Consider the following 22,140-nt stretch of genomic DNA (forward strand, 5'->3'; position numbering starts at 1 on the left):
GACAGGAGCGGTGTTTGGGTCTGGCTGGACAGACAGACAGGAGCGGTGTATCCGGGGGGCTGGACGGACAGACAGGAGCGGTGTTTGGGTCTGGCTGGACGGACAGACAGGAGCGGTGTATCCGGGGGGGCTGGACGGACAGACAGGAGCGGTGTTTGGGTCTGGCTGGACGGACAGACAGGAGCGGTGTATCGGGGGGCTGGACGGACAGACAGGAGCGGTGTTTGGGTCTGGCTGGACGGACAGACAGGAGCGGTGTATCCGGGGGGCTGGACGGACAGACAGGAGCGGTGTATCCGGGGGGCTGGACAGACAGACAGGAGCGGTGTTTGGGTCTGGCTGGACAGACAGACAGGAGCGGTGTATCCGGGGGGCTGGACGGACAGACAGGAGCGGTGTATCCGGGGGGCTGGACGGACAGACAGGAGCGGTGTTTGGGTCTGGCTGGACGGACAGACAGGAGCGGTGTATCCGGGTGGCTGGACGGACAGACAGGAGCGGTGTATCCGGGGGGCTGGACGGACAGACAGGAGCGGTGTTTGGGTCTGGCTGGAGGGACAGACAGGAGCGGTGTATCCGGGTGGCTGGACTGACAGACAGGAGCGGTGTATCCGGGGGGCTGGACGGACAGACAGGAGCGGTGTTTGGGTCTGGCTGGACGGACAGACAGGAGCGGTGTATCCGGGGGGCTGGACGGACAGACAGGAGCGGTGTTTGGGTCTGGCTGGACGGACAGACAGGAGCGGTGTATCCGGGGGCTGGACGGACAGACAGGAGCGGTGTTTGGGTCTGGCTGGACAGACAGACAGGAGCGGTGTATCGGGGGGCTGGACGGACAGACAGGAGCGGTGTTTGGGTCTGGCTGGACGGACAGACAGGAGCGGTGTATCCGGGGGGCTGGACGGACAGACAGGAGCGGTGTTTGGGTCTGGCTGGACAGACAGACAGGAGCGGTGTATCCGGGGGGCTGGACGGACAGACAGGAGCGGTGTTTGGGTCTGGCTGGACGGACAGACAGGAGCGGTGTATCCGGGGGCTGGACGGACAGACAGGAGCGGTGTTTGGGTCTGGCTGGACTGACAGACAGGAGCTGTGTATCCGGGTGGCTGGACTGACAGACAGGAGTGGTGTTTGTGTCTGGCTGGACGAACAGCCAGGAGCGGTGTATCTGGGTGGCTGGACTGACAGACAGGAGCGGTGTATCCGGGGGGCTGGACGGACAGACAGGAGTGGTGTTTGTGTCTGGCTGGACGAACAGCCAGGAGCGGTGTATCTGGGTGGCTGGACTGACAGACAGGAGCGGTGTATCCGGGGGGCTGGACGGACAGACAGGAGCGGTGTTTGGGTCTGGCTGGACGGACAGACAGGAGCGGTGTATCCGGGTGGCTGGACTGACAGACAGGAGCGGTGTATCCGGGGGGCTGGACTGACAGACAGGAGCGGTGTTTGGGTCTGGCTGGACAGACAGACAGGAGCGGTGTATCCGGGGGGCTGGACGGACAGACAGGAGCGGTGTATCCGGGGGGCTGGACGGACAGACAGGAGCGGTGTTTGGGTCTGGCTGGACGGACAGACAGGAGCGGTGTATCCGGGGGGCTCGACGGACAGACAGGAGCGGTGTATCCGGGTGGCTGGACTGACAGACAGGAGCGGTGTTTGGGTCTGGCTGGACGGACAGACAGGAGCGGGCTGCGGGGACAGACGCACACAGCTGGCCTGGAAGGCTGGTCGGTGTCTCTCAGGCGCGGGGCCAGACCAGCTGTTCCCTCGCCCACCTGGTGTCTCCAACCCCCGGCCGGCCCGGCCCGGCTCGGCCCGCCCTGCCCCAGGCGGCCGGGGCGGGGCAGGGGGCAGACGGGCTCTCGCCGCCCGGCGGCTGGGCGCAGGCCGGCCCGGAGCGCGGTGCCAAAGGCAGGGGGCACCAGCGAGCCGGGCTCGGGGCTGCAGGGAACCGCGCGTGGCTCCGCCCGGGCCGGACTCAGGTTTCCCCCGCCCCGGATCTCCTCCCTCCCCCGGCAGAGTCTATAGGGCCGGCGGCTCCGGTCCCACCCACAGTCCTGAGCCTCGGTCCCCGCACGCCTGCTCCGCTCCTGCGTCCCAGCCAAGGTGAGTCGGGATCCCCCAGCCCCTCCTGCAAAGAACTGACCGGGGGGGGGCAAAGCCCGCACCTGCGGACACCCCCTGGGGGGGCTCTGGGCTGCCTTCCTGCCCCCCAGTCCCTCCTGCAGCGAACTGACCTGGGGGGACAAAGCCCCCATCTCCAGACACCCCCTGCGGGGGCTCTGGGCTGCCTTCCTGCCCCCCAGCCCCTCCTGCAGCGAACTGACCTGGGGGGACAAAGCCCCCATCTCCAGACACCCCCTGCGCGGGCTCTGGGCTGCCTTCCTGCCCCCCAGCCCCTCCTGCAGCGAACTGACCTGGGGGGACAAAGCCCCCATCTCCGGACAGCCCCTGGTGGGGGGCTCTGGGTTGCCTTCCTGCCCCCCAGCCCCTCCTGCAGGGCACTAATCCCGGGGAGAGGTAAAGCCCCCATCTGTGGACATGCCCCAGCGTGGGGGGCTCTAAGCTTTCTTCTTGCCCCCCAGCCCGGATGCCTCAGCTGGACGGGGGCGGGGGAGGTGCCGCAGCTCTGCTTCCCCCCCCACCCAGCTAGGAGTCGGAGCTCTGGGGTACCCCAGAGCCTGCTGCCGCAGGAATTGGGGGAGGCTGCAGAAGATGGATTTAGGAGGGGGGAGCCCTAGTCCTGCTGCCCCTGGGGATGGGGGGAGCGTAATCCCAGCCGGGGCGCCCCAATCCAGCCCCGCTGGCCTTGGGGGTGGCACCATGCTGTGGTCACTCCCAGCGCTGTAGCTGCTGCTGTTGTCCAGGAGCCCAGAGCACCCAGGGCAGGGGCGCACCCCGAGGAGCAGCAGCCTGGGGCATCACTCATTCGGCAGGGAGGGCAGCTGCGGCGAGAGGGTCTGTCGGTCCGTCATGGGGGCAGAATTATCGGGGACAGGCTCGTTACTATTATCTGCTGGTGCCACTTGTGGGGGCATCATCGATCCCCACCCCCAACACGGAAAGGGCTCTGGGACGTGGCCCCTCCCTGGGGTCCCACTCGGGTGTGAATGTTGCCGTGGGACGGAGTGAAGTCTGCACTGGGATGGGATTCTGGGAGCTGCCGCTGGACCCCAGCTTTCTTTGGGAGGCCCAGGTGGTTTAGACTTTTTGCATCTGGTGGGGCCCTGTCCTCATGCCGAAGAGCCGGGCTTGTCGGTTTGTTCTGCACCCCTTTGCATGTGTTGCGTGGGGTGGGGTCTCTCCAGCCCCCTCTTCTTTCCATGCTCCCCTCTGCCCCAGAGATCTTGGGTGTGTCTAACCAATGGCAAAGTGCGAAGGTTGCTTTGCTCTTCCGAGCACTTGGACCACGCCCCCTTTGCTAGTGCTCAGGATGGAGCCTGGGGGAGCCCCGCTGCACTCAGGGGAGTCACCCCAAAGGGGGAATGTGCCCTGTGTGTGCATGAGTGTAGGTGAGGAACAGCCACTCACACTACACAGTCCCATTCACAGTCAGCCGCCAGTCAGAGCAAGGCCTTCGCGAGCTCATCGACTTTAAGATCAGAAGGGACCATCATGATCTGGTCTGGTCTGACCTCCTGGCACACTGCAGGCCACAGAACCTCTGACAGTCAGGACCGAGTTACTCCCCTCTGCAGCGGGATGTGGGGTTCCACTGGTAACTCGCTGCCTGGGGTCTGCCGTGTCCGGAGCAGAACTGGCACGAGCGTCCCACGGTCTGGGAAGCCTGGGTACGGCCCCTGCTCTCAGACACTGGGCAACAGGGAAGCGAGGGGATGGGCCCTTTCTGAGCTTTACAAGGGGATGCAAACAGCTTGAACACTTTCAATGGCTGCTGTGGGGCCAAGGGAGAGGTGCAAGAGAGCCAGATCGGTGCTCCCGCAAGGTACCCCAATGCGATGCTTGCTATAGATAGTACAGCTGCCATAGAGCGAGCGAGCAAGACGGATCGATGGAGAAGAGAGAGAGGTGGTTACGTGCAGGGACGTGTAATCACAGCGTCAAAAGCCAGCCAGTTTTTACCACATGGGGCAGGTTCTGAGGACATGCTGTTCTTTTCCAGGTTTCAGAGTAGCAGCCGTGTTAGTCTGTATCCGCAAAAAGAAAAGGAGGACTTGTGGCACCTTAGGGACTAACAAATTTATTTGAGCATAAGCTTTCGTGAGCTACAGCTCACTTCATCGGATGCATTCATGTTCTTTTCCAAGCGCTGCTCAGACACTCCAAGGATCCAGGCTTCCAGCTGGAGTTGCTTTTCTTGCTGGGAGCCTGGTTTGATTCATAGATACCAAGGCCACTTCTCCTTTTGAACTAGAACAGATCTTTTTTTTAAAAAAAAAAAACCACCCAATCTTGAGATAAAAATGGCTGGTGATGGAGAATCCTGGTCAATTGTTCCAATGGTTAATTGTACTCACTTGTTAAAAATGTATGCCTTTTTTCAAATATTTGTTTGCCACCTCCCTGCTTGCTGCTCTCTCTCTGCACAGCGCCAGTTTCCTTGTTGGGGCTGGGCTGGGGTTGCCCTGCAGAGGGAGATGCCCTTTGGGAATGCTCCAGATGCTCCCCTGACTCATCCCGGTGGAATTGAGTTCCACCCATTTTGTGCCGGTGTGTGTATGGGTAGGCTCCCATCTCTAAGAACCCAGACTTTGTCACTGGGCATGTCCCGGGCAGGGAGGGACAGAGCTGGGTCTGTGACTTGGCTGAATAACCCTTTGGGAAGAAGGCTCCCTCCCGCTTCACTCACGGTCTGGATTCCAGTCCAGTGCCTGCTCCGGGAAGGCTCCTTTCAATAGGATCTCTCTGATCTGCTCCTCAGAACCTGCCCTTGGGCTGGAGGCTGCCTCGGGCAGGATCTTAGGGGTGGTGTTGTTCTCAGACTGAGAATGGTGCACGCCCTGCCAGACTCTAGCAGACAGAACAATGCAGCGGAGCTGGCATGAGCCCCAGCTGACGATCCAGGAACAGAGGTCCTTTGAGGAGACTTGCATTCCAGCCCCCCTTCTTTCCTGGATCTGGAGGGATGGGCCTGCCACTCTGTTCCCGGGGCTTTTTCCAAGTGAAGTTCGAATGTGGAGCTGACGAGGGGCTCTGGCCAATTTTCCAGGCGAGCAGCCCCGAGCACAGTGGGCACAACTGCCAAGCTGGGCTGGGCTTCCTGTTTTTCCCATAGAGGTTTTCAGACACGAGCTGCAGATCTCAGGGCAAAGCAGCCTGAAGCAAACGCAGAACTAAGGAGGGCCAAGGGCCAGATCCTCAGCTGGTGCCAGTTGGCATTGCTACATTGACCTCAGTGGCACTACACTGATTCACACCAGCTGGGGATCTGGCCCACTGGCTTCATTGGTGCTACAGGACAGTCCCCAGGCCTGGCAAGGAGCAGGCTGCAATCCTGCTGAGACAGACGCTGCTCTGAAAGGGAATACAAAAACCGCTCCTCTCTAAGGCAGCCCTGCTGTGTTTGGATAATTCAGTCTGAATGCTGTGTCCTTATGTATCATGTTGCATCCGAAGACCTCACAGGAGAGGCAGCATTTCACAGATGGGGAAACCGAGGCACGGAGCCTCACTCCATGGTCGCACGGGTGGAGTCAGAAATAGAACCCGGAGTCCTGCCCCCCACCATGTGCTGTAACCAGTAACCATCCCAGAGCCAGGAATAGAACCCAGAAGCCCTGTCTCTGCACTTCTCTAACCACTCCCACCAGGAAAGAGAACCCAGGAGTTCTGGCTCTCAGTCCATTGCTCTAATTACTAGGCCACACAGCTATTACTAGGCATCCTTGTGTCCACTCTTGACATTTTATGGCCAGTTTTACAATATTTAGTGTTTTACTCAAAGCCCCAGTTTCTGGAGCCATGGCCCAGAGCCTCAAAGGTATTTAGGCCCCTAACTCCCATTGATTGGTTGATTTCAGGATCTGGGACCATGAGAACCTGAGCTTTCTTTTTTTAAAAAAAAGATACTTTCTGGCCAACAACTAGAGCGACCCTGAGGTAGGGCCTCTGCTTTGGAAAATGTGGGCCTTCCCCCCTCTGGGCCTCGGTCATGTGGGCTAATGACACTAACCCTCCTCTGCAAAGTGCTTTGAGATCTGCAGATGCAAGCCCTATAGAAGAGCTCAGTGTTGTTATGATCCGTGCTTCCCAAATGGTATTTAACTGGGAGATTCGTCTTTTTCTTCCAGTGATTTGCAACAGACTATCCAGGGGCTGTCTCTTTGCTCTGTGTTTGTACAACACCTAGCATGGCTGGGCCCTTGCCGACAACTGGGCTACTAGGTGCTATTTCTATACAAACGGATCATCCTAGTGCAACGCACTAGAAGGGGACGTTTTGCTATCGTGCTTACCTGACCCCCATGGCTGTAGTATCTGAGCATCTCCCAATCTTTGGTGTATTTATCCTCACAGCGCCCATTTTACAGATGGGAAACTGAGGCAATGAGGAGCTAAGTGACCCACACAGGAAGCCTGTGGTGAGGCAGGGACTTGAATCCAGGGCTTTCAAGTGCCAGGTTAGCATCTGACTGAGAATGGGTGGTGTCAGGGTTCCCTCCCCACTCTGGGGTACAGATGTGGGGACCCGCATGAAAGACCCCCCCCCCAGCTTATATTTCACCAGCTTAGGTTAAAAACTTCCCCAAGGCACAAATTCCTTTCCTTGTCCTTGGACGGTATTGCTGCCACCACCAAGTGATTTAAACAAACATTCAGGGAGGGGCCACTTGGAGCCCTACCCCCCCTCCAAATATCCCCCCAAGCCCCTTCACCCCCTTTCCTGGGGAGGCTTGAGAATAATATACCAACCAATAGGTTAACAACGTGAGCACAGATGCTTGGGTTTTTAGGACACTAAAAACCAATCAGGTTCTTAAAAGAAGAACTTTATTATAAAGAAAAAAGTCAACAAAGCACCTCTGTAAAATCAGGATGGAAGGTCATTTTACAGGGTAATAAAAAAGATTTAAAACGCAGAGGATTCCCCTCTAGGCTCAACTTCAAAGTTACAAAACAGGAATAAATCTCCCTCTTAGCATAGGGAAAATTCACAAGCTAAAACAAAAGATAATCTAATGCATTTCCTTGCTATTGCTTACAATTTCTGGAATTTTAGCTGTATCATTTGCGTAGGAGCTGGGTTACCTGCTTGGTCTCTCTCTTTGTCCCGAGAGGGAACAAAAAAAGAGCACAAATAAAATCTTCCCCTTTCCCCCAGCTTTGAAAGTATCTTCTTTCCCCATTGGTCCTTCTGGTCAGGAGCCAACTAGGTTAATTGAACTGATTAACCCCTTACATGTAAGTGATTCTGTACCTCTGGCCAGGAGGGGCTTGCTGTTACTGCATATATAAAGGTGGTTACCTTTCCCTTTATATTTATGACAGGTGGGAAGGGGTCTCCGTGAAGAGCTTTGTCCCTGGCGTTCCCCTCTCCGTCCCCAGGCTGGTTGGGTGTCACCCTGCGCAGTTCCTCTGCTATCTGTCCCCAGCTTTGGTGGCTGTGCTGACTGTTTGAGGCAGCAGAAAACCCACCAGCCCAGGACAGGTTGATCCTGCTCCTGGATGGAGATGGAACAACCTGAGTCATTTCCTCAGAGGCTCTGCTGGCTACTTTTCAGCAGGGCTGGAAAATACTAGCTCAGGCCAGGCAGGGGCAGGGAGGATACCCTGGGATGGGGGGTGGGTGGGGCGTGGTGACCTGCACTGCTCCAGTGTGGACTGCAGTTTCTGGGGGAGAGGAGAACCTGGCCAGAAACAACAGAGTCCTGTTTATCACACATCAGGATTATTTTTCCATCCTGCCCTGGGTTTATTTTTCCATGCCGCCCGTCAGCAAACAAACCCTGTCTGCGTGGGGCCCTAGCAAACTCCCACCGCTGGGATGGGGATGGAGCTTTAGATGCTGTTTCATTGTGTTTGCTCAGACGCTCTCATTATAGGCTTTGCCCTGCCCTGGGTTGGACAGGCAGGGGACAAACACAGCTCCCGAGGAATACAGGCTTGGCTGCGTCCCTCCTGTCTTGCTGATTGTCGCCCACCTGTTACACAACTGGAGTTGGGGAGTTTTTCCCTTGCTACGGGCCCCTCACTTCCCACCCCAGCCTCTATTCTAAAGGCTGGCGTGAGCACCACATCCATGGGAAATGGACCAGAGAGAACAATATGGCCTGAGGGAATAGATGAGTTAGGGGCCCTCATTGGAGATGGGTCTGCATCAGGACCTCGAGCCACGCTTCTCCCCCAGTTTCAGAGTCGGATCACTTCCAAGTGCCCCGTTTGACTGGCCACGGTACCAGGATCTCCACAGCTAGAAGCATGAGGTGCGACAGCCCGACTTAAACCTCTCTAGCTGGGCGTGTAACATGCTTCCCCCTTGCACAGATCAGGCACTGCAGGGGCCCCTCTCGCACCCACCCCACAGTGGGTCACGCAGGGATAACACAGGAACAGCGGAAAATGGCAGGTCGGTCCCCACGCCAGATGGTGGCCATGTGGTCAGAGGAGCTGAACTTGGCTGCTGGAATCTCGTCACAGCAGCCGGTAGGATTCTGCAGCCACCAAGCTCGACCCCAGATGGGACGCCCGGCCTGAACTCCAACCCCCTCAGTCCATCTCTGGCCTGACGCTGCAGTTCACCTACGAAGGGGATCAAGGACCCAATCGCTTTGATTTCGGAGCCTGCCCGATTCCCTCTGTCCGCCCTGTGGGGTTTTCCTCTTTCTCCCAAGGCCGAATGGCGAAACGACTTCCTGGAAAGGCTGCGGTAGCTCGGATCGGCAGAGATGGAGGAAAGGCAGCTGGTGCTCGCTCCCATCTCCTCGCGAAGAGTCTGCGCCAGGCGAAGTGTCTCAGGAGGGGCCAAGATTACAGCCCCCAAAAGATAATGTTGAGCTCTTAGGCGCGGCCTGTTGGCCAGGTTTTGCGCCCTGAGCTTGGAGTGATGGCAGGGCCCTGCTAATTCACCCCAAGGGGCGAGAGGACAGGGCAGAACTGCTGAATGCCGTGGGCAGCTGCATGACCAGTGTCGCAGGCGGGCGCCAGGCAGGAGTCGCCCCTAGGAAGGAGCAAGTGTCCGCCATGAGGCGGGCTGTTAACTCGTGCATCCGTGCCCTAGAACTCGTGCAACTCGTGCATCCGCCTTTGCAATGGAACAGCAGAGGACTGGGACCATGGGGACCGTGTCTTCCGAAGGGGGCCAAAATAACGGTCCCCGGGGAGGAGGAAAAATGGCAGCTGTGAGCGTGGTGAGATTTTTTTGCGGCTGTCCTTAAAAGCCGAGAACAGGCTGAGGGCCTCTTTGGTGCAGCTCCAAAGCCATCACAAATGCCCAGGTGGGCCAACGACTGCCTGGCAAAGGAACGAGGCCTGGGCAGAGCAGGCGGCATGCCCCGTGCCCTGGCTGCTGGCTCCCTTCGTTTATCCCGCCGTATCCTGGGGGAGGCCGGGAACGTTTCCCCCAACGCTGAGCATTTGGAACCAACATCCCTCAGACTTCAGAGTCTTCCAAAGAAATCCCTGCTCGCCGGATGGGAGCAGGCTGGGTGCCAGGTCAGTACCCCGCCCCACACAGACCTCTTTGCGTGTCTCAATGCTCAGGGATGACGCGGTTCACTCCTAATCCCTTCCAAGGGGCTCAGAGCAGCGCGTGGCACAGGGAGGGGATGTGCGTGTGGAGGACTTGCTGTGCACTAGTGGAATCGCTTGTACCTCATGTTTGTTGGCACACGGATGCACTAAGCGTCCGCGGGGCTCCTTTCCCTAGGGTCCCCGATGGAGGGCAGCAGCTGTTAACACCCCTGGGTGCATGTAGCCCAGAAGGCAGTCTGTCCCCTCCCTTTGCATTCCTCTGGGTGGGGTGGGGAGCGCACACGCCCTGTGATCAGCACTCTGAGGCCTGCCGAGCATCTGGTTGACGTCGGGGGATGATTTTGCTCTATGGGAGGCGTTCTTGGCCGAAGTCCCTTGGCTCCCCAGAGGAGGAAGCTGCCGCTCAGCTTGCAGCAATCTGCTGCCCGCTCTGGAGCGGATTCCCTTGAGCAAACTTTTTAACCCTTACCCTGCCAGCGGCGCCTTTATGCTGGCGAATTCTCCATGGCGCCGTCCATCCCGAGGCGCTACGGGTTGGCTCATCCGTTATCCCAGCCCGTCAAGCGTCCCCCATCGCTGTCCCACCAACACGCCCCGCCCACATTCTCAGGGGACCCCCTCTGGAGGTTGGAGAGGGAGTTCCCTGCTGGGACAGGAGGACACATTATAAGGATGCTCTCCATGCCGGGAATGTTTGGCCACTAAGAAAGGGACTGAGACCCAGCGAACACGTTGCACATGAGACACACCCAGCAGCAGTGAGATGTTGTTACTGATGTATTTGCACCAGATGACCAGGGAAAGAGAGGCTCCATGTCCCATTCACACTTCCTCAAGCCAGCTGGTTCCCTCTGTCTGTCGTCTTTCATCTATCTCTACTTTTTAAAGGAAGGAGCATCCCAAGGCATGTTACCATGTACACCATCAAGACAGGGCTATATTCTTGTAAAACACCAAAAAGGGATCCCGGCAGAAAAGCTGCTTTCACCCAGAGCAAAGATGGCTCGAGGAGGACTTTTTTAAAGAGCTTTGGAAGCGATTACTCTTCCCCCACCCCTGGAGGCCCTACTCATGGGATTGCAGCATTTGCTCCACGCCCCTGTTCTCACTTCTCTTCACTACCCAGCAGCGTACGAGGCAGTTGGATTTGGCAATGGATCAAAGTCTCCCGTTCCTGGTGGGGGGCAGAGAAAGGAATCTTCCCTTGAAATACTTTGCTTTGACAATTCATAAAAAAAATCCACAGCGTTTACCAACCAGCCTCGCTTTCCCTACTGACTCTAGTCAAGCCTTTCTGTTGCGTTTGCTCTCCAGACATCCGCTGCTCCATATGGCTGTGTAGTGCACAGGGTAACCAGTTTGGGGACACGCATGCTGCTAGGCATGGCTCCTGAGTATTTTAAGATCTGTCAGGTTTCTCCTTAGCCTGGACTTGCATCTCGGCTATACACCCACTCCACTAGTTGCATCCTGCTCACCACCAAATTACCCCAGGAAATAGGAATCGTCTTTACTTCCTGTCCCAAGCTGCTGTGAATCACATAATCATAGGAGGGGGAGGGAAGCCCTCTTACATCACCCACTCCATCCCCTCTCAGGGGGATTGATCTCTGTGGGACATTCTCTAATGTCTTGCTGCATAGCGTTACCATGAGTTGATAAACAGCTGCCAAGTTCCACCCCAGAGGTGATTGCATTTTAGTGGTGGGAGAAGTGTTCCTGGAATATGCAGGCTGGAAATCTGCCCTAGGATACGTGCGCTGGGCAGCTTTTGGCTCATAATTTTGTTAAGTAGTTTGCAGAGATTGTTGAGCTCCTAAGGATCTTGCTACGAAAGGCATGAGATAGGAAAATCAGCTGTTAGCCGTGTCTTTTGCTTTTATATTAAGCTTGTCTCAGGCGAGTTTCATGGGGATTTATATTTTGAACAATTAACTGTGGCTCAAAGCACAAGTTCTTGACCTTGACGCAGGAATAAGGGGATAAAATTCCATGTCCTGGTCCTGTGCTAGGTCAGATTAGATGATCATAATGGACCTTTCTGGCTCTGAAATCTATGAATCTCTCCGCAGTACGTTTATGAGTCAGTTTTTAACCCAGGGGCAGGCAAACTTTTTGGCCTGAGGGCTGCATCGGGTTTCGGAAATTGTATGGAGGGCCGGTTAGGGGAGGCTGTGCCTCCCCAAACAGCCAGGCGTGGCCTGGCCCCCGCCCCCTATCCGCCCCCACCCTGCTTCTTGCCCCCGGATGCCCCCCCCAGGACCCCTGCCCCATCCAACCCCCCTGACCGCCCCCGGGACCCCCGCCCCTGACTGCCCCCCGCCGCCCCATCCAACCCCCCTGACCGCCCCTGGGACCCCCGCCCCTGACTGCCCCCCGCCACCCCATCCAACCCCTCCCCTTCCTGACTGCCCTCCCCGAGACCCCTGCCCCCATTCAACGCCCCCATTCCCCGCCCTCTGACCGCCCCGACCCTTATCCACACCCCCGCCCCCTGACCATCCCCTCGAACTTCCCTGCCCTCTATCCAACCCCCCTGCTCCCTGCCCCCTTACCGCGCTGCCTGGAGCCAGCCACACACTGCGCTGCACAGAGCACTGAGCTGCGCTTCCCCAGGACCTCGCAGCCCCCCGCCCAGAGGATTGTGCCAGCAGCGCAGTGAGCTGAGGCTGCGGGGAGGGGTACAGCAGGGGAGGGGCCGGGGGCGAGCCTCCCGGGCCAGGAGCTCAGGGGCCGGGCAGGAGGGTCCCGCAGGCCGAATGTGGCCCACGGGCCGTGGTTTGCCCACCTCTGTTCTAACTATTTCTCACCAGTGCTTTAACCCAGGGTTTCCCTTGAAAATACCTAAACCATCTCTGAAGTTTCAAGGCATCAGGCGACCTGGACAGAAAGAACTGAGAGACGTAGTCGTTTCCCTAGTGCTGGAACACGAAAGAAAAATCACAGCGATTGTCCAGTCACTCCCCCTTTTTCTAATTTAAACCAAACTCGCCACGCTGCCCCCATCCAAAGCAAGTTTTTGTCCCATAAACTGTATTGTGAGTTAGGAGAGTATAGTTACCCTGGTACATTTTGTTCTCCTTTTGGTGTTCTAGAATGTCCTGCCTTTGGGGTGAGACTGTGTATTGTATCAGTTTGATCGGGGGTTAACTGCTGAGGCGGGAAGGAATTTATTGTGCAATGAAATCCTTCGCTCCAGCGGCACAAGCCAGCGACTGTGAGCATTGTGCCGAGCAGAGCTAAAATGGGAAGGGAGTCCAGAGGTTTGGACGTTGATCTGACCTTTATCCCAACTCTCCTGGCCTCTCCAGCGTCTGCCTCTCTGTATCCCAGCAGTTCTCCACCCCCTCTAAAAACTAGGCAGATGTAGAAATACAACAACGTTGGCAACAGGTTTTTGAACCCACGGAAAGTTTCCATTCTGGTCTGAGCGCTCAGAACCCACAGTGGTGGCTGCCTGCGGGAGTAAGAACCTAACTAGCTAGTAGCTTTGGCAGATGTACTAGAATTCAAGTTAGAAACGAGGCACCGGTTTTTAATCATAAGGGTGCAAACTACTGAGGGGAACAGTGGATTCTCCATGTTGTGATGTCTTCAGATCCAGCCTGGAGGCCGTTCTGGAAGATGTGTTAGTCAAACGTTATTGGGCTCAATACAGGGGTAGAAGGGTAAAGCTCTGTGGCCTGCAATATTCAGGAGGTGAGAACAGATGATCTAATGGGGACCCTTCTGACCTCGAAAGCTACGAATCCGAACAGCACAGCCCACGTCCCTCATAGTAATTAGCATGGGGGGGTCCTGCTCCTTGGGATAAAACTGAGTTCAGCTATTGAGACAAAACAAAGTTAACTGCTGTCTGTGCTATTTCTCTCCGCTTGGGCAGGCTCAAAAGACCCGCGCAAAGATGCCGTCTCAGATGGAACATGCCATGGAGACACTGATGTTCACCTTCCACAAATTTGCCGGTGACAAGAACTACCTGACGAAAGAAGATCTCCGGGTGCTGATGGACAAGGAGTTCCCTGGGTTTTTGGATGTGAGTCAGAAATGCCGATAAGCTCATTTGCTGATTAATCCCTTCTGTCACGGTCCATTGAGGGACTTGGCTCGTCCCAGTGGCTGGTGATTTGGGGGCGGGGGGGGGCGGCGCTCTTCCTTCCAGGCCAGGACTGAGCAGTGATGCTCCAGGGTGGTGCTAGGGGGCGCTGTGCAGCTGGAAGCACCTTCAGATGCAAAATCAAGATCCCAACCGGTTTATACTTCAGCTGGTTTTTACAAGTCAGGGTAAGATGTTCAGGTACCATATCAGAGAAGTCAGACAGAGCAGGGAGGACGGGCAAATGGACTAGATGGGACAGGACAGACAAGGATCAAAAAAGAAAGAGTGTAGGATCCAGACAGACAGAGTCCCGGTCAAATTCCAGGTTGAGTGATTATAATTTTTCCAGCTAAACTCCTCTCACTTCAAATGAAGAAACTATTCTGCCCTCAAAATGAGGGCCCGACCCAGCTGGCCTCTCGGTGCTGCCGCAGTAGCCATGTAAAATAATGCTCGGACGATTTCCCCTCCGAAAAACTCTTCTTTGACTCGCTCAATCAAAGCCAGCTATGGAATTTAGCCCTTCAGCTTGCTCTTTGTTCACATCAAAGGAAGCCACGTGGCAAAGGCAGCTGATTGGCTTTGAAAACCTCAGCCTGGGTGCATGGCCGTTGGCGTAAGCTGGCTGCCAGGCTTCTCCCCAGAGGTGGCTGCATTTCCCCAGTATGGGATAGGCTTTAGGGGAGAGGTGCGGTGGGCTCCTTCCTGCTTCACTGCTGCCTTTGAAGCGGGGGGAGGGGAGGGGCCAGGATGAATGAGGAGGAGCTGTCTCTGGGCTGAGATGTGCCCTGTTACCCCAGGGCAACTCCACCTCGAGTCCCTACGGGTTGCCCTGGAGAATTTGGCCCTCCGGCTTCTAGCCCCAAGATGCTCTCACTCTTGTCTCTCGAAAAGGCCTGATCATATTGAAGCCAGTGGCCACGTTCCCATGGCTTTGGATTGGCCCCGGCATTGGGTTTGAAAACTCCCAGCTGCGGCACGGAGAGGCAAGTGGCCCCTTCACCCCCTCCCAGCCCCTGTGGCATTCATGCACCGCAGAAGCCGGGACTCACAACCGCCTCCAGCAGAGGAGGCTCTGCAGGGGTGGGGTCGCTGCTGCACTTGATTCCCTGCCATTTATCAGCTCGCGGGTGACACAGACAATGGGGAGAGGCTCTGGGCAGAGTGTTCCCTTCCTGATAAATGATGCATCGTCCAAGACAATAGCATTTTGGTAACAGCCTGCTATGTGCTGGGCTATTAATAACCCTGCTGCCTGGTGCACTGCGTTCTCCCTGCTCCTTGGCTGTTACGGTTTGGTCCAAAGCAAGAAGACGGCTGCAGGACAGACCTGTGAGAATGGCAGGTGGGCAACGCTCCCCCCTCCTGCCCCCCGATAAATCTCCCGAGCACCCAGCTGCGATCCTGTAACTGAGGAATGACACAATGTCTGAGCAGTGACTGGAGTCGCCTCTCAGGAGGCGTAATACAGCATGAATAACATGGAGCAGTTAAGTGACTTGCCCAGGATCAGACAGTTAGTCAGTGGCAGAATTGGGAATACGACCCAGGAGCCCAGGCTCCCAAACCCCCGCTCTCACCACTAGGCAACACTCCCTCCCGGGGCTAGGCATCCCAAGGTCCTTGTAGATAACTGTCTCCTCTGCCTGCGTCTCCTGTGTGTCTAGCGTTCACAGAGGCCAGGTTATTATGCAAGCTGGCATGGATGGCACAGGCTGATATAATCAGAGATAGGTATTTAATGCTCCAGCCCCAGGGTATCCATCCCACTACGTGGGTGCATATTGAGATCGTCAGCAATTAACCAGTGCTTTGTAGTCCTCCCGTTACCCCCTGCCCCAGGGATACAGTCACTTCCATGGCAGGGCCTCACCTGCAGCTGGCTAAGCTCAGCAGTGGCATAAGCAGGTGCCACCCAGTGACATTGCTCCTGCGAACCCCAAGGCTGGATGTGGCCCAATTCCCTGTAACTGATCTAGTCTGGGTTTTCAGAGGCACCTAAATCCCATGGGCTGTCAAGGACAGCTGTGTGCCTAACTCCCTTCAAAGCCCCAGCCTTGCTTTTACCGCCACGAGAGCAATCAGAGACATGGGGCCAGCTTCTGATCCCAGCGGCACCGGCGTAGATCCAGAGTGAATGCAGGGACAGGACTGAGGTTGCTGTAGGGGATGTATTCTGATCTCAGGTACCCCGGTGTAATTCTCGAATGACGCCCTCGAGGTCCACGTTGACACCAATATTTGAGAGATCTGAACCTGTGCTTGGTCCTCTCACCTAATTCAGTGCTTGGCTCCTTGCTGATGCACATCACACCCTGTCAGTCCAGGTGTATGGGGTAGACAGCAGAGCTAAGAGGTCTTCGGCTGGAGTGGCAACAGCCTGGAGCAGCTGGAACACACATACTGCCGCTTATCACGCACAGCCGGGCTCACGGCTTGGGGTTCTGTTTCCTCAGTCTGTAAAGCAAACACTGTGCCGTGCGCAGAGCTCACCAGCCATTGCTTTGTGTGAACACACTGGATAAGCTTGGTGGGTGGCCTGGATGCACAGAAGTCTTTGTTTATTGCAAGCCATGGGGCAAAAGGTTCCTCCCACCTGCGTCCTCCAGACCCCTTGTGCTTGGACTCAGGGGGCCCAGGCCTCGGTACAGGGTGAAATTTCACTGCCAGAGCACAGAAATCGATGTCCTCCAGGATCACATCCAGAATGTCTCATTAGAAGAGATCCTAGAAACCAGAGCGAAAAGCCCTTGTCCCCAGCCCTGGGCGCGCACACTCCTTGCAATGCATGTGCCAGCTTTAAATGTCTCCTTCCTCTGCCTGGGAGACCGTCCCATTGCAAAATCCAACAGATCCTGCAGGAAACAGTGCCTGCCATTCATTCTAAGCGCTGCATGCCTACATCACAGTTAGCATTCACACTACATTGGAGCAATGCCAGTGTGGATTTACCACCCCCCATCCCCCAATCGAAAGACAAAATATACAGGAACTTACCTATCAAGACACTGGAAATCTGAGGAGTGGGGACTAGGGCTCAGGACTCCGGGCATCTGTTTCCTTCTCTAGGAAAGGAATGTTTGGACAGTGGTTCGAGCAGGGGTTCTAGTTCCAGATCTGCTACTGACTCACTGTATGACCCTGCCCAAGTCACTTAACTGCCCTGTCATTCAGTTTCCCACTCAAAGTTCACCTGCCTCCCAGAGATGTGCAGTGAGCCTTGGTGAAAGGTTGTGATGTGCTCTGAGATCCTTTAGCAGCCCAGAAGTGTAAAATGGTGCTATTGATTTCCCTGGAAACTTTCTTCAAGACTCATTTTAAATACTCAAACGCTGAGCATTGCCGCTGTCCCTACCTGAGATCTGAACCCTCAAGAGCACACTGAGGAGCTATTTGTACTCGTGACCTGTCACGGACCAGGACCCCGTTGTGCTGGGCACGACAGGATGATTTTGGATGGTAGAGCTGAGAATAATGAGAGGACATTAAGAAAAAGGAAACTTAGGTGAAGGCAGGGGAAGTTTCCAGACACTGAACCAGATCCTCAGTTGGTGTAAATCTACCTAGATTCATTGACTTTAACAGAGCAACGCTGATTGACGTCAACAGAGAGTCAGACCCGGTGAGAGCTGCCTAGGAGGTGATCCGTCTAAACTCTTGTGGTTCAGGCCATGAGCTAACCTCTAAGTGATGGGGTTAGGAGGAAATTTTCCCTGGGAGCAGGTTATCCCATCATCAGTTCAGGCTCTCTTGCATCTGCCTGTGAAGCAGCTGGTGCTGGAGACAGAATACCGGGCTAGGTGGGCCCTGATCTGCTCTGCTCTGACAGTCCTCATGTTCCCACGGGATGTAGTGAAAGCTACATGACTTCGGACATTTAAAAGCAGTAGGAAATGTACCACTGGGACCGGTCGTGGGTGGGGAAGAGACTAAATGATCTACTAGGTGCTTGATCGCATGCCTAACGGAAACCGGCAGCTGTGGGTTCCAAGCCTCCTCAGGGCAAGGAGCCCGCAGGAATCACAGCTTCATCAGTACGCCGTGCACGCAGTCCGCAGCGCTCAGAGGGCTGGGCCCATTGGCGTCCTTAGCTCCGGCCGGGGGGGTGAAAGAAGAAGCATTTTTGAAAGCTAGTTTACATTCGCTGCTCAGCGTTTGTATCTTGCTCAGGACGGGAGCGTTGCCTGGTGTGTGCTACGCAAGGAGGAGACTCATGCCAGCACAGGGTCTGAAATCCACACGTGCACCCCTTGAGCTTCTGTCCGGGGCGGGGGGAGTTTTACTACTAGTCACCGTGGTTCACCATGGGATATAGGCCAGTCAGTTTCGGGGGAATGCACCGGCCTGTCTGAGTTATGAACACTGCAGGGAGTGGAGGGAGAAAGAGTTTGAAGCTAAATTAAAAGATTGTTGTTAGTTATTACCGGGGCTTGGGGCTGTTCAATGCACCAATAAGGAGACTGCCCATGACCCAAGGAACTTGCACGGTTTTAGGGCCCCAATTACAAGCTGATTCATGAAGGCAGCCCCTCCCATCCACTCAGATTGGAGCCTGAAAGACTGGCACAGGGGAACTAGGATGTATGGGGAATGTCAGAGCAGGGAGAAAGTGGAAGGACTGGGCAGCATGTGTCTTTTTAAAGAGATGCCCAGATGCCACAATGATGGGCACTATACAAAGCCCCACACAGATAAGCTATGGAAACACTGAGATGGATGGAAGGATGAACAGATAGATGATGGGATATGGAGCCGCTGGGACGGACAGAGGGATGGATGGATATGGAGCCAGTGGGACGGACGGATGAACAGATAGATGAAGGGATATGGAGTCAGTGGGATGGACAGAGGGATGGATGGATGGATATGGAGCCCCTGGGATGGACAGAAGGATGGATGGATGGATATGGAGCCAGTGGGACAGAGGGATGAACAGATAGATGAAGGAATATGGAGCCATTGAGACGGATGGATGGATGTGGAGCCAGTGGGACAGAGGGCTGAACAGATAGATGATGGGATAGGGAGCCACTGGGATGGACAGAGGGAGGGATGGATGGATGGATATGGAGCCAGTGGGACGGAGGGATGAACAGATAGATGAAGGGATATGGAGCCATTGGGATGGATGGATGGATATGGAGCCTGTAGGATGGAGGGATGAACAGATAGATGAAGATCTATGGAGCCACCAGCATGGATGGACACACAAACAGGCTCCCACGCTCTTGCTACAAAGCAGATTCAGCCAGGAGAAAATTCAGCTCCATTTACTCACAGCCCCCCTCTGCTTTTTCTTTCATGTATTTTCCCTTCCCAGAACCAGAAAGACCCCATGGCTGTGGATAAAATCATGAAGGACCTAGACCAGTGCCGGGACGGCAAAGTTGGCTTCCAGAGCTTCTTCTCGCTAGTGGCTGGGCTGACCATCGCGTGCAACGACTACTTTGTGGTACACATGAAGCAGAAGGGGAGAAAATGAAGAGGTGACAGGAGACACCCCCCCGCCCCCGCATAACTCCTAAACCCCGAGCCATATAAAGAGGGCCACATTGCGGCCTGGATCTGAGCTCCCAGCTGGCCACTGACACCAATGGAAAGTTGGGCGTGTGGATCAAGGACGGAATGTGACTCTCTGAATGTGCAAACAGACTCACGAGTTGCCATATAACAGGCAAGAGAGAGCCTGCTATCCCAGCCCCAGAGCAGCTTATGATTTCTATATTGTATCCATGCCTTGCCCTACAATAAAGAATCCCTCCCTTTGTTTTTTTTTTAAAAATCCCAACAGTGTATAGTTTTTTTTCTCTGCACCGGCCTTGTCTGATCTGCGTCACTCTAGAGGGCGTTCTGAAGGGTGCAGGAACCACAGCTCTGGCACGATAAATCAGAGACGATGGAGTTTGCAAACTTCCAGAGCAGCTGCATAGAGCATTCTGGAGACACACATAAAGCTGGCACAGGGGCACCTGAGCTTTGAGACACTGAGGGTCACGGGGGCAGCTTGCCAGGAGGGGGAGGGGCTTGCCTAATTTGCATACATTTGCATGGCTTTAAATAAAAAGAAGAGCACTTTTTAAAGAGTCTGCAAAGAAGTGCATGCAGCATACAGTGCTTGCTGCCCTAAGACAGTCTCCAAGAAGTGCATGCAATGCCCCCTCCCTCGCACACTCCAAAACACGCCGTGTGGGCTCCCAGAAACACCCACCGACATCCACGCCAAGTCCAGTGAAGTGGGATTTGCACTGGCCGAGTTCAGGTGCGTTCGAAGTGCACCAGCCCCATCGTTTCAAGCTGATACAAATACAGCTTCAGATTTGGAAATCTGGCTGTGCAAAAGAGCCAGCTTGCCCGCTCCCTGGCCCACATCGGGGCCTGCGTTTGAATCAGCTTGAGACAATGAGGCTGATGCATTATCTCTTTTTGTTTTGGCATGATCCAGATGAACCGCGAGCCAGCTCTAGAGCCGCCCATCCCTCGGCCCCAATCCAAGAGAGAAATCTCTGCCATGAGCCTGAGCAGAACAGAGGTGGAAACAGCGCTGGGATTTCAAACCAAGCAAACGGCCAAGTGCCGGCTCAGAAACCCAGTGCAAAGGGCATGACTGTGGAAAGAGGCAACTGCTTCCCACCACGCGCCATTGTCTGAGTGCGGCACCCGGAGCATGGTGCCCCTCTTGTATCTTTAACGGCAAGAGACGCTCTGGCCCTTGCCTGCCAATCAGTTTTAACAGAGCCTACCCACTGAGGCCAGGACGGGATTTTCCAGCAGGTTCGTTCGTGTGACTGCTACACAGTACATGGCTTCCATGCAGCAGGACGACTCTGGGACAGCCCTAGGGCGGCCAATTGTGGTCGGACATATTCCTGGAAGTTTCATCACATGACATAATCTCGAATGAACGATTAATCTTTAATTCCTGGAGACTCCAGGGCAATCCTGGAGGGCTGGCAGCCCTGAGCGTCCAAACTAGATAAGCAAGACTCAGTGCAAATTACCATGCAGCAGGAAAGGCAGCTGGGTGTATATCAGCCCCTAACTTTCACATAGCCCTTATCCCAGGCCCTAAGTGACGCCTCCTTTGCTTCCCCTACTGACATGGAATTTCTGGGCATCCCTCCATATGTGGTCAGTGCTGCTTGGGGAGCAGATTCCAAGCCAGCCAGAATATTGCTGGAAGCATTCTTCACATTTGCCTGCCAGATCGCTGGCTTGGGTCACCCAGGAAAACACATCTGTAGGGCCTTTTTGGAGGAATCAGTTATGGGGCTGACTCATCACAGATCAGCAGCTGAAGTGGAACCTGGCACCAGAGTGGGGATTGGGTCCACGGGGAGCTGGGAGCCAGGATTCCCGGGTTCAATTTCTGGATCAGGGAGGGGAATAGAGTCTAGTGGTCAGAGTAGGGTTTCAGGACTCCTGGAAGGGAAATGGGGTGTTAAATCAAGGAGGCTCAGAGTCAGGACTCCTGGGTTCAGTTCCTGGCTCAGGGAGGGGAATGGAGTCTAGGGGTGGGGGCTGGTATTATGCTGGAAGACTCCTTTGGGTCAGGTTTCAGAGTGATAGCCATGTTAGTCTTCAGAGTAACAGCCGTGTTAGTATGTATTCGCAAAAAGAAAAGGAGGACTTGTGGCACCTTAGAGACTAACCAATTTATTTGAGCATAAGCTTTTGTGGGCTAAAGCTCACTTCATCAGATGCATGGAGTGGAAAATACAGTAGGAAGATCTATTTATACACAGAGACCATGAAAATATGGGGGTTGCCAAGATTGGTCTCATTAGAGTTGGTATATATATAGAGAGATCTTCCTACTGTATTTTCCACTCCATGCATCTGATGAAGTGGGCTTTAGCCCACAAAAGCTTATGCTCATATAAATTTGTTAGTCTATAAGGTGCCACAAGTCCTCCTTGTTCTTCCTTTGAGTCAGGCTTCCTTTGAATAGCCTCTTGAGCTGCAGGAAGGCAGCCCCCCCCCCCCTCCCCGGCCCTCCTTAGCTCTCCGTTTCACACCCTTGTCCCTCACTTGCTCTCAGCCTTGCAGGTGATTCCTGTGGGGGGGCTAGGAAGCAGTGGCAACAAGCTGTTCCTGCTCCAGGACTGGATCCCATAAGTGGATTTGGCACCTTTCCCTGCCCTGCTGTTTGTTTGTTTTTTCTCCCTACCTAGCTATTTTCAGGGTGGGAGAGGTGTCCTGTAACCTGTGAATTTTCCTAAGGATTTTCAGCAGGGCCCGCCTGCTCTGCCTGGGGCCACTCGCTGCAGCAGCCTCAGAGGGAAGGGGCCGCCCGCTTGTTTTCACTGGCAGCGGGGATCCGGGCAGTCAGCACAGCCTCCCGGGAAGAGCCCTCCAGCCCCCCTTGCTCTAACCACTAGGCCACGCTCACA

At 55.3% G+C, this 22,140-nt stretch overlaps 1 protein-coding gene across 1 annotated transcript; it reads left to right on the forward strand.

Annotated features, from left to right (window-relative positions):
* The first annotated feature begins 1,940 nt into the window (after positions 1 to 1,940).
* Positions 1,941 to 19,538, forward strand: S100A10 (S100 calcium binding protein A10). The gene is made up of 3 exons (XM_037883116.2): positions 1,941 to 2,106; positions 13,535 to 13,687; positions 19,071 to 19,538. Exons 2-3 carry the CDS (start codon positions 13,556 to 13,558, stop codon positions 19,230 to 19,232), a joined length of 294 nt encoding a protein of 97 aa, XP_037739044.1. The 5' UTR covers positions 1,941 to 2,106; positions 13,535 to 13,555; the 3' UTR covers positions 19,233 to 19,538.
* The last annotated feature ends 2,602 nt before the right edge of the window (positions 19,539 to 22,140 follow it).

Source organism: Chelonia mydas, chromosome 24 (genome assembly GCF_015237465.2).
Source record: "Chelonia mydas isolate rCheMyd1 chromosome 24, rCheMyd1.pri.v2, whole genome shotgun sequence".
NCBI classification, from domain to species: domain Eukaryota; kingdom Metazoa; phylum Chordata; order Testudines; family Cheloniidae; genus Chelonia; species Chelonia mydas.

Excerpts from the sequence above, each read along its gene's own strand:
- S100A10 (XM_037883116.2), top strand. The coding sequence starts at position 13,556 with ATGCCGTCTCAGATGGAACATGCCATGGAGACACTGATGTTCACCTTC. Across the intron at positions 13,688-19,070 it reads AGTTCCCTGGGTTTTTGGAT|AACCAGAAAGACCCCATGGC; the intron begins GTGAGTCAGAAA and ends TTCCCTTCCCAG.